Genomic DNA, 11,693 nt, shown 5'->3' with positions numbered 1-11,693 from the left:
TTGCAATATAGAAAACCATCTGAGCATACAGTATTTAGAATGATCAGTGATACAGTTTTTATTTGTTCTTTTCAAAATACAAAACAATCAATCTAAGAACACAGGATTTATAGCCCATGTTGATAAAATGACAGTCAGATTCTTTGTTTAATGACCTGACCAAATTCTGTATCTCCAGAAATGTATATTTTGCTATTGGACTACCAGCTCCAGAGAGTCACTGGATGTGTCCAAAATTATACATCTTCACACATTAAAATCATGGGCATATTCAAGTATTGTTCCAAATGAATTTGAAAGAGGACATCATTATTCATAACATTTTTTTAAACTAAAATATGATCATTTTCATTTAAATGTGCCAAAAAAAGTCAGGGAACATTGTTTATCATTTTGATCTTAATTACCATGTAAGTATGCTTAGCATACTATCCTTTGAGATATTCGGAATTTTCATCGTTTTCTTTTGACAGCGTCCATAGATTTAGGAAAGCTATGGTAAGAGCACAAGAATTGCATCCGTTTGTGTTTGTTTTGCTTTGTTTGTTTTTTAAGCCCTGAAATGAGGTATATAAACATGCAAGATGAAATGCATACACATTCAGTTTTGATCAGTGGCAAAAATAATGAATTATCCTTTCAAAACATTGTCCTAATTCACAATGCTCTTTGCCTGTTCTTTGTTTTGTTTATGAAGCATTATGGACAAGATAATATCCTCTTGGCTGTTGGAGATAGATTATCATCAACAAAAATCGTACTGTTCAAATTTACAAATGTACAACATATTTATAACATCTCTATCAGCAGTTTCAGTGCAAAGACATACATACAGTATATCACAATTAAAAAAAAAAAATCATGAAACAAGAATTGGCATAAGAAATATCAGAAGGCATAGTCATGAACAGACCTCTTTTCTGTATGCTAAAGAAATGTTTGTCTAATTTCTTTTCACAAATCAATCTTAGTTTTGTAGACAGGCTACGTATAAAAAGGGAGTCTGTGCAAAGGAGAGTGTGTCTTTGATTCCAATCTGTGAGAAAGGGGGTCATACATCGTTGTCCTCTTTGACGAGGTTCGCTGTGTCTTGGAAAGTGTCCTCAGTTGGTGAGTAGGTGCTGGGACGATCCCTCTTCAGGCGTTTGGTGGTTGGGGCAAAGGGAGAGGGGTCAGTGGAGGAACTGTCCTCATTGCTTCCTACTGCTTTTTCATTCTGCATCTGAAAAACAATAAGGGGATGACTAAGCAGAAAACAGGTCAACACAAACCCAACATCCGTTCACCTCTGAGTAGCAATCAGAAGCAAACCTGAAACAGTTAGGAGTACATTCTCCACTGTAGAATAGCCATGTCTCAAAAAGGAACAGGTCCTGAGAGATAGGAAGCATGGAGACAGTCACCTCCCAAATGCTCATTGGGTGTCAGTATTGGGCTTACCTCTGAGTAGATAGGGTTTTCAAAAGTTAAGCTTGGCTTCAATTTTCTTCTGAAGGCACTCCACATTGACTCCTGTAAATGTAGGACACCATTGCTGTAAGTTCCAATATAATCCCTATCCTTTACCTAATGATACAAGTACAGGAAGGGAGAGTCACCTGAACAGGCTTGGCTCTGGCTGTTGAACTGTCCACGGTGCTCACAATCTGCTCTGTATGGTTCTTCTCGATCTGCTCGCCGCTAACAGTAACAGTCACCTGTTTGGAGTAAAACAGTGCAGAACAACTAGTATTGTTTTAACGATGATGCCAATCCCACCTGCCCTAGGAATGTTCATGCAACAGTGTTGTCTTGCGCACCTGTGTGGCGTGGATGACAGCAGGATCACCAGACAATCCAGCTGCTCCAGGGGCATACAGATAGTTCTCATACGTGACTGGCAGCCTCCCCGCTTCCACTGCGCAGTTCCCATCCTGAACGAGACATACTGTTATTCATCATGTCCATCAAAGGTGATTCGAATAGCATTGCTATCTATCACCTACACGTATTTCAAGCTCTTACTATGAAGTCAATGCCCTGCAATTTCTGATTTACTTTATTAACTACAGAGCAAAACAATCCTGGCTGGGAATGTGTTGACTCTTAGTCTTGTTAATAATGTACAATATCAGAGGTCCAAAGGGCTAAAGTCAACTGGGGTCTCACAGGCCGAACAAAGGATTAAAATGCTGCTGGTGCTGTCTGAAGGTGCAGTGACAACACTAAGTGCTAAACCGACACAATCCAGTGCTTACCAATTGCATGGCCCTGTCATTGAATGACACTCCGATGGGTGGAGGTCCCAGATCCATTGTGACATTGTCACCCGAGCGAAACGTCACCCCATTGCCCGTGTCACCCGTTTTCACCAGACTGCTAAGGCTGGAAAAGAAAGACAGAAAAGAAAATGGCTTCTCGTTCACACAACAATGTGAGGCTCTCGTTCGAAACGTTACGACAGAGGCAAGCACAGATGTTTGAGAGCAGGCGAGCTGAGAACCTACCTGGGTAGTTTGGGCATGGACGGCATTAAGGAGCCAGTTCGTTTGTAGTTGAGGAAAACCCCAACAGCCAACACTCCGGTGATGAGGATGATAATCACTACTAACAGTGCAGTAACTGCTGAAGACAAAGATGTCAGCAAGCAACAAAGTTATTCCAGAACATTTCTACTAATCTTTTGTAAAACATGCATCAGTAGTCCAAAACGAAAACAATTGATCACTTATTGCTGGTAATGACCTATTACTTTGCTGACATACTGCAAATTGAAGTTAAAAGATTATGGTGTTGGGCTTTTTATTAGCTAGTGAACTTAGTAATCTTTTACTGGAAAGAAAAACAGCTTTAGTGTTTGCTGAGTCAAAACAAATCTCACGGTCCAATTATAATGACTTGTGAGACAACAGTATGACGAAAAAGAATGTTACTTGGCTCAATCAATGTTGTGTAACTGCTTCATCATGAACCACGAATCACAAATGTTGTATGAAGACTGGCATGTTGGACTGACATGTCTGGGGTGAAATCTAAATCGTATTTGAAGAGATCCATAATGCAGGTCATTCAGTGTCATACAGACGTTCCTCTTCTTGTCTCACTTTTTACTGTACCTGCTCCTGCAGGGGCACCCCTGGACTTTCCCATCTCACAGTAAGTCCCTGCATAGCCATACTGACACCTGCAAAAGAAAAGACAAAAAACAAATGTTTATTCATATGGGGTGGAACGAAACACTCATATGGCTTGTGGCTGTGTTGTTACATGTTATAATAATATGACAACGAATCTACTTCCTGAGACCAGCTGCTGAACTCACTTGCACTTGGGCAGGACCCCTTTGTCAGTGTAGCAGGTCCCTCCGTTCATGCATCTGCATGCAAGGGGCATTAAGACTGGAGCCTCAATGGCTGCAGGAGTGAAAGCCACCACAACGTCATACAACAACGTCTGAGCAGCCATGCACGTTTAGAGTATGATTTCAATGGTCAAGGGAGCATGGTGCAGAGAGGCTGCTTTCACATGTGACAGGATTTCCTTTATCGACCATACCTGCATCACATTCGTTGGGGTTGAAGCCCACCAGGGATGAGCCTTGGGGGCAGGTGCAGGTGTAGCCTCCAGGACGGATCAGACACAGGTGACTGCACACGTCCTTACAGGGGTTGGGCACTGAGAGGGAAGAGGAGACCTGTGACTACTGTAACTACCGTATACTCACCAGACAGGAGAAAACTACAGAGTGTTTGTTTTAGACTTGACAAACTCTAACCTGAGCGGTTGTATCTGTGCTCCTGGTAGATGCGGACTTGAGTCAGCCAGGGGTTGATGGTCAGCACCTTCACTTTGTCCTCCTTCCCAAACTTGTCAGCCTTCCAGACTTCACCCCGTTCCTTGGTTGTCCAGTACACATGGCCCTCAAAGACATCCAGGCTGTAGGGATTACCAATATCTGAAGCAGAAAATGGCCATGCTTAATTAGCCACCATTTCAGTAGATGTGTGGTCTGATTCAATCATTAACTATTAAGGGAGTTAATAAAGTAGTTATTATAAAGAATATATCACTATGTTAGCAACATCTATGGCAGCATCCCAAATGGTGATCTATTCCCTACATAATACACTACTATGGGCTCTGGTCAAAAGTAGTGCACTATATAGAGAATAGGGTACCATTTGAGACGCAGCCTAAGAAAGGTCTCAGTGGGTTCTGACCTCCTGACATGATGATCTTCCTCTCGGTGCCGTCCGGCTTCATGGACTCTATGATGTTCTCCTTGGAGTCACACCAGTAGATCCTATCTCCATTCAGAGAGTCCAGAGTCAGTCCAGTGGGCCAGCCCAGGTCCTCATCCAACAGAACCTGCCTGTGTTGCCCGTCCATCCAGGCAGACTCAATCCTGGGTCTCCTACCCCAGTCTGTCCAGTACATGGTTCTGGGAAATGCACAGTCACATATGCTTAACAGAGTGTTTGTTAACAAATGTTGATCACTCCACAATGCTATTATATCTGAGAGGATACACTATATTAGCTTATTATGAAGGGAACACACACACACACACATACATTCTTCTTCGGAACAAACAAAAAAGCCCCCTATGCCACTGTAGTTGATCACTTCCGTACCCGAGTGCTGGATTCAAAACAATAGCAGCTGGCTGGTCCAGGTCATTATGGATCAACCACTTCCTGTAGCGCCCATCTAGCTTTGCCACTTCAATTCGATTGGTCCCTGCGTCTGTCCAGTAAATGTGACTGTGAAACCAAGATAAGCTGTTAGATTGAATACAAAAATGTATTCTTAAAAGCAAAAATAGTAAGCAAAAATGAAGGAGTTGTACCCTCCGATCCAGTCCACAGCGATACCATCAGGGTTGGAAACATATCTCAGGTTCAGATCCAACTCCTTCACTGGGTTATTGCCGTTGTCATTGAATGTGGTCATGTAGGCTCGCTTGATAGAGCCAAACTGAGAGCCTCGGCCCAGGACCGTCCAGTACACAATACCTGAGAGCACAATAGAGTCCTATTCAGAAGTGTACATCATTGCAAAATGGTTTGCAACGGAAAAACTAAAATGTGTTTCTTATTGGACAAGTTCAGGTAGTCCCTCCCCGTTTTGGCCCCTTTGCTTCTGTTTGGTTCCTCATGAAGTGGAGTAAAAATGATGTTTCTGCTGAAAACCTCCCTAGTCTCTTCACATGAGCCAAATGGCACTGACTAGTTAACTAGTTGAGCTGAAGGTCTTACTGAGTCCGATGCCCTCTGGATCCCACTGGTAGTCCAGAGCCTGGATGTGCTCGGCGTTGTCCACGTAGTCTGATAACTGCTCCGATGACAAGTCGAAGCGGCGAATTCTCACGTTGTCGGGCAGAAGCAGCACTGGTGGGTTTCCTGAAATGGAGAATGGTGAAATATGGTCCCATCCTTAAAGGGATACTTCGTAATTGTGGCAATGAGGCCCTTTATCTACTTCTCCAGAGTCAGAGGAACTCATGGATACCATTTTTATGTATCTGTGTCCAGTATGAAGTAAGTAAAAGGTAGTTTTGCAAGCCAATGCTAACTAGCGTTAGCACAATGACTGGAAGTCTATGGGTATCTGCTAGTATTGCCAAAATCCCAAAGTATCCCTTTAACATTCAGGCATTCTACTCCAGAGCACTAACAGATAGGAGGCAGATATTTGCGTCCTAAATGGCACCCTCTTCCCTATACAGTACAGTACTTTTGACCAGAGCTTAGCTGCACTACAAAGGGAATAGGGTGACATTTGGAACGCAGACATAATGACTTGTCCGGCTAAGCTCTTACCCTCAGCAGCACACTCAATGCCATGCTGCTCGCTGACTGAGCGGAAGCCCTGGGCACAGAAACACTCGTAGCTTCCCTTGGAGTTCTGACACTCCTGTGGACACGTCCCGTAGACCTCACACTCGTTGACGTCTGTTCACAAAACACAACAGGAAAAACACAGAGAAAGCCAAAGGTTAATAATAGTACAAGCAGAGGACATCATCAGAGGTTTTAAAAGAGTGTGACATTGGTACAGAGTGGTGTTTCCGCATTCAGCTTGTACTGATGCTTCCTGTACCTTCACAGGTGTTCCTGTCTGTCTGGCTGGGTTTATATCCAGGCTTGCAGGAGCAGAGGAAGCCTCCGCCTGTCAGGTCTGTGCAATTGTGCTCACAGATGGTCTCACTGCAGGAGCGCCCACTGCCAACATCTGGGGAGAGCACATGAACATGTCACATTATGAGGGTCGACGTTTCCTCTCACTTCAGTATTATACAAGCAGCCATATAGCTTAGCATAAGATAACGGTTTATGATGGTTGAGATGGAGAGGGAAGACTGTGGTTACTGAGTTGGGTGGGTTACTCACTGCAGCCCAGCTCGTCAGATTGGTCTCCACAGTCATCATAGTCGTCACAGGCATACTGCAGAGGGATGCACTGGCCATTACTGCATTTGAACTGATCTGCTGAACAGGGCCCATGTGTTGGGGTCTGGCCTGTGACAAACACAACACATGTCAACATGTCAACCATTTCAGAGAGTGAAAAACATGGACGATCGGATGGACAATAACCTTTAGTAACATGACAAATTCGTCCCAAATGGCACCCTATTCCCTATAAAGTGCACTAACACTATGGGTCCTGGTCCAATGTAGTGCACGATAAAGGGAAAAGGGGTGCTTTTTGGGATGTTATCTACATAATGTTCATACAATGATGGGCTATATGTACTCCAAACTCCCATGGAGATGGGACAATATATGACAGTATTGTAACTTGCGATTGGCGTGTACTTACAGTGCTCCTTTTTTTCGTCAGTGCCGTCCCCACAGTCTTCCACCGAGTTGCAGAGCTCATGGCTGTAGATGCACCGGTTGTTGTCACAGCGGAAACGGAACGGCGGGTCACACGGGATGTCCACTAGGGAGACAAGACCAGGGCCCGTATTTATCAAGCGTCTCAAAAGTGATCTAGGATCAGCTTCCCCTTTTAGATCATAATAAATCAGACTATTAAGGACAGGGAGGACCTAATCCCAAATCAGCACTCCTACTCTGAGATGCTTGATAAATATGGCTCTAGGTCATGGCCAGGCTCAATCTCAAGGTAAAATGTCTCATTGTTAAAGAATAAGGATTCATTCAACAATGTAACTATTTAATGAACAGTGTAGCCAGTGAAGGGACATTAGCCTTACAGCAGAGGTGGAGCTCCTCATCTGAGTGGTCTCCACAGTCGTTGTCTCCGTCACATTTCCAGTTGGGCTGCACACACACATGGTTCCTACACTCAAACAGGAACGGTGGGCAATACGTGCCATTGGGATAACGGGTTGCTGCAAATGAAAGAAATGGACCATTACAATTCAAATTCATGTTTGTAACTTTTAAACTTAAGATTGGGGGCTCCTGAGTGGCGCAGCGGTCTAAGGCACTGCATTTCAGCGGTCTAAGGCACTGCATCTCAGTGGTCTAAGGCACTGCATCTCAGCGGTCTAAGGCACTGCATCTCAGTGTTGGAGGCGTCATTACAGACACCCTGGTTCGATTCCAGGCTGATTCACAGCAGTCTAAGGCACTGCATCTCAGTGCTGGAGGCGTCACTACAGACACGCTGGTTCGATTCCAGGCTGTATCACAACAGGCCGTGATTGGGAGTCCCATAGGGCGGTGCACAATTGTCCCAGCGTCGTTTTGCCGTTGAAATGACATCTTTTCAACCAGTTTTGCTCACTGAGAGTGTTGTAGTTGATGTCAGCCCATTGACAAATCTATGATGATACATAACACTTACGACATGATGTCTCGTCAGTGTAGTCCAGGCAGTCGGCGCTGCCGTCACATTTGAACCGGTCGGCGATGCAGTGGCCACTGCCACACTGGAAGTAGCCCGGGTGACAGGTCCGCAGCTCTGCAACACAGCCATGCCAGCACACAACTCATCATTAACACTGTAGGTATTAATCAAATCAAGTCAAATGTTATTTGTCACATGCGCCAAATACAACAGGTGTAGACCTTACCGTGAAATGCTTACTTACATGCCCTTAACCAATAATGCAGTTCAAGAAAAAGTTAAGAAAATATTTCCTAAATAAACTAAAGTAAAAAATGTAATAAAAAGTTTTTTAAAAATTACATAACAGGGGTACCGAGTCAGTGTGCAGGGGTACAAGTTAGTCGAGGTAATTTGTACATGTAGGTAGGGGTAAAGTGACTATGCATAGATAATAAACACAGAGTATCAGCAGTGTAAAAATCTTTTCAGCCTCCTGAGGGGGAAAAGGTGTTGTTGTGCCCTCTTCACGACTGTGTTGGTGTGTTTGGACCATGATAGTTTGTTGGTGATGTGGACACCAAGGAAAATGAAACTCTCGACCCGCTCAACTAGCGGATCCGCTCAGCCCGTCAATGTTAATGGGGGCCTGTTCGGCCCGCCTTTTCCTATACTCCACGATCATCTCCTTTGTCTTGCTCACATTGAGAGAGAGGTTGTTGTCCTGGCACCACACTGCCAGGTCTCTGACCTTCTCCCTATAGGCTGTCTCATTGTTGTCGGTGATCAGGCCTACCACTTGTGTCATCAGCAAACTTAATGATAGTGTTGGAGTCGTGCTTGGCCGGTATCTCAGATTCGGATCTTGTGTTCACGACTACTGTAAATAAATATTGAAAAGTGACTTGAATTCACAATCTGACCAGAAGAAACCGGCAACAGAAGAAGTCAATTTATTCCGGTGGTCGGTCCTTTCTGTGTATCCTGTGCCTCAAAAAGGTGACGTTTTACTGCTTCTTTCCCTGGTGCTGTATTCCATCACACATTAATAAGCAGAGCCAGCACCAAAATAAAGAGCCTCCACTCACCACAGTCCCTTTCATCTGAGTTGTCCTCACAGTCGTTGTCATGGTCACAGACCCAGCGGTCGGGTATGCAGTGCAGATTGTCGCAGCGAAACTCGCTCTCGGAGCACACACGCGGGCCTGGGGGAACACGGAGAGGGGAACTAAAGAATTAGCACTGCATAAGGGAAGACTTAATTAGTTGTCGTTGCCACAGTCCAAACAAACACGATGTCGACACAGATGACAGAGGGTATTACCATATTACCACATTATTCTGGGATTGTTTATTAATATTTCATACAAAAACAGCCACTGCTTTGACAAATACAATAGTTCTAGTCCCTCAATTGGAATAGCGCCGCTGAGCTAGGACTTGTTTTTGGCATTAACAAACGATCTCGAAGCACCCAACCAATCATGCTGTCATTTTTCTGTGGTGAGTTCCATGATGGAATTCACTGGAGGTGTTCTCTCGCCACACATTACCACCACAGTTACGAAGAGGAGTGGCAACCCCAAAAAACGAGCAAATGTCATCATACAACACATTAGTAGTTGTTCTTTGAAGCAGATGCATTATCCTCGTCAGCTGGCATGCTCTCAGCCTTGTTTAAATTCTCCAGGGCAGAGGTGGCCAACTCCCTCACTCCCTCCGACTGACATGCTGACAAGCTGTTTCTCTAGCAGCTGATAAGCCCACCTCACATTAAACTGCTCCGAAGACAGAAGTGTTAAGTCTTTTACAAGAGCACTTTGTTATCTGATAAAACAATAACATGTCCATTCTTTGCCATCAACACCTCTATTTCATATGGGTGACTCACTGTGTCTGAGCTACATTGGAATCCCCCACTAGAATTGCTTAGAAGACACTGAAAGCCATACCTACAAGTAACCAGCCTTTTGAATCATGTGAATTAGACCATAACTGCTAAGGAGACACGTAGGGCCGGTTGCACCAGTTGAATTTAAAAAGGTTGGGCTTAAATGGATGAGGTATTTACAACCTTGTTATGCCCAACTTGTACAACTGGCCCATGATGGCTCAGTGTAAAAGTGCCAATGCGAGGCAGCCAGGGGATATAAGGTGAAGGTTGTTAATTAGATACAGTATTAGACAGTGGTGGTGGGTAGAAGTACTGAATAACTCACTGCAGGCGCGCTCATCCGAGCCGTCGCCACAGTTGTTGTCCCCGTCACACCTCCAGCGCAGAGGGACACACTGGTGGTTGTCACAGCGGAAGTCCCCCAGAGGGTCACAGGTCACCTCCTCTGAAACCACAATAGGCACACACACACAGGGACACGAGATAAGAAGCAAAAGACAATTTTCAAACGCATACATGCACCTGTAGTGACAATTTCCCTCAAGTTCTTATCCCCCTTATCCTTAGTTCTTATCCCCCTTATCCTTAGTTCTTATCCTCCTTATCCTTAGTTCTTATCCTCCTTATCCTTAGTTCTTATCCTCCTTATCCTTAGTCATTCCTTGAAATGTTTTATGCCCAAACATTGCATTCGTGCAAACACATGGCGTGCTTTTACCAGACACATATTAAGCAATAAAGGTTAAGAGGTTGTCCATTAAGTTTGCTTTGTAGTCCAGGACTAGGCTTCATAAAGTGTCCGGGAAACCGACCCTCAGTCATTTAGTTGATTTATCAGTTCAAAATAAAATCAACAGTCATTCCAGTATTACTTGTCCTCTTTGAGACCATTTCAAGACAGTGATTACGTTCCAGCTACAACCAGTGCTACTACATGACACTGTCAGATGAATGAGAAATTCTTCAACACTGTGCATCATACTGTTTAATATAGCGTTGATGATAACTACTAGACCACAGAGCTTTGAACTGAGAGGTGCCATCTGTTTTTTTAAATTAAAGCTGAGCGGATCATGCAGAGGGGAGTGCGGCATGCCTGAATTGGGTGAGCTCTGAGCTATGCCAGGTCTATAGGAGAGGACATGAGAGGAGGAGGGCTCGGCTGAGCTGTCTCTACCACACAGTGCTGGTGGTTTGAAAGATAGTGGTGCTAGAGGGGAGAACCCTCCTATCCCTCCACCTGGCCCGGCCGCTGCATTCTCTAACACAGATTAGCGTGGATCTCCCCTCTAGCGCGGGGATGGCACTAATGGAGTGAGGGCCTCTGATAAGAGATGGGAGGGTCATAGCTGGTGTGTGTGGATTGGTGCGCGGTACAAAGAGCACAGTGTGCACCTTGGCCCGTACAACGGTACACACGCGCACGCAGGCACACGCACACTCTTTCACACGCACACAAGCCATAAATCCAGAAAGTTCTCTCACGGGGGGCAGGCGGTGAGACCCTCTCCATCACTACCTCCCACTGTCACACTATGTAATGTTCTGCTAATAGCCCTTAATTCACTCCCAACACACATTGTTACCTCATACAAAAACGTTATTATTCAGTGCCGTGGGTCTTAACCATTTGTTGATTTATGTCTCGACGCTGGTGTTTCAGTGGACTCACCGCAGTGCTGCTCATCACTGTTGTCCCTGCAGTCGTTGTGGCCGTTGCACACAGACCACCGTGGCACACAGCGGTAGTTGGTTCTGCAGACAAACTGGGTGTGGTTGTCACAGCGATAAGACGGCCCCACTGTGAAAAGACCACATCAAGGAAGTCAATAACAAAGGACAACATGCAGACAGACACTTCAGAGGAAGTCTTTCAATCGTATATCTGCTGGGAGAAAACAACTGTTAATTGCGATTTTCCACAGTTTAGAATGAACAGGTCTCAGTAGGCTCACTGTAGCAATCCCACTCAATCCCTACAGTTGAGTGTGTGCTTTCACCACACGATTCTCTGTGT

At 44.8% G+C, this 11,693-nt stretch overlaps 1 protein-coding gene across 5 annotated transcripts in view; it reads right to left on the bottom strand.

Moving 5' to 3' along the window:
- Positions 1-33: 33 nt before the first annotated feature.
- LOC129821293 (low-density lipoprotein receptor-related protein 2-like) overlaps positions 34-11,693 on the bottom strand; it is a 62,220-nt gene continuing 50,560 nt past the window's right edge. For 2 of the 5 annotated variants that reach the window (XM_055878788.1, XM_055878791.1), the window contains 23 exons: positions 11,349-11,477; positions 10,002-10,121; positions 8,871-8,987; positions 7,801-7,917; positions 7,205-7,342; positions 6,805-6,927; positions 6,372-6,500; positions 6,082-6,213; positions 5,802-5,933; positions 5,238-5,381; positions 4,829-4,994; positions 4,614-4,742; positions 4,200-4,420; positions 3,755-3,934; positions 3,535-3,654; positions 3,302-3,392; positions 3,084-3,163; positions 2,487-2,604; positions 2,238-2,364; positions 1,800-1,913; positions 1,599-1,697; positions 1,441-1,512; positions 34-1,222 (listed from right to left, as the gene is read on the bottom strand). In XM_055878788.1, coding sequence (XP_055734763.1) covers positions 1,052-1,222; positions 1,441-1,512; positions 1,599-1,697; positions 1,800-1,913; positions 2,238-2,364; positions 2,487-2,604; positions 3,084-3,163; positions 3,302-3,392; positions 3,535-3,654; positions 3,755-3,934; positions 4,200-4,420; positions 4,614-4,742; positions 4,829-4,994; positions 5,238-5,381; positions 5,802-5,933; positions 6,082-6,213; positions 6,372-6,500; positions 6,805-6,927; positions 7,205-7,342; positions 7,801-7,917; positions 8,871-8,987; positions 10,002-10,121; positions 11,349-11,477 — 2,969 coding nt within the window. In that variant the 3' untranslated portion in view covers positions 34-1,051. The remainder of the gene's footprint in view (positions 1,223-1,440; positions 1,513-1,598; positions 1,698-1,799; positions 1,914-2,237; positions 2,365-2,486; positions 2,605-3,083; positions 3,164-3,301; positions 3,393-3,534; positions 3,655-3,754; positions 3,935-4,199; positions 4,421-4,613; positions 4,743-4,828; positions 4,995-5,237; positions 5,382-5,801; positions 5,934-6,081; positions 6,214-6,371; positions 6,501-6,804; positions 6,928-7,204; positions 7,343-7,800; positions 7,918-8,870; positions 8,988-10,001; positions 10,122-11,348; positions 11,478-11,693) is intronic. The other 3 variants (XM_055878789.1, XM_055878792.1, XM_055878790.1) reach the window with 2 other exon arrangements.

The sequence above is a fragment of the Salvelinus fontinalis genome, chromosome 23, assembly GCF_029448725.1.
Source record: "Salvelinus fontinalis isolate EN_2023a chromosome 23, ASM2944872v1, whole genome shotgun sequence".
NCBI classification, from domain to species: domain Eukaryota; kingdom Metazoa; phylum Chordata; class Actinopteri; order Salmoniformes; family Salmonidae; genus Salvelinus; species Salvelinus fontinalis.
The sequence above is the reverse complement of the archived record's forward strand: the minus strand, read 5'-3'. Positions and strand labels throughout refer to the sequence as shown.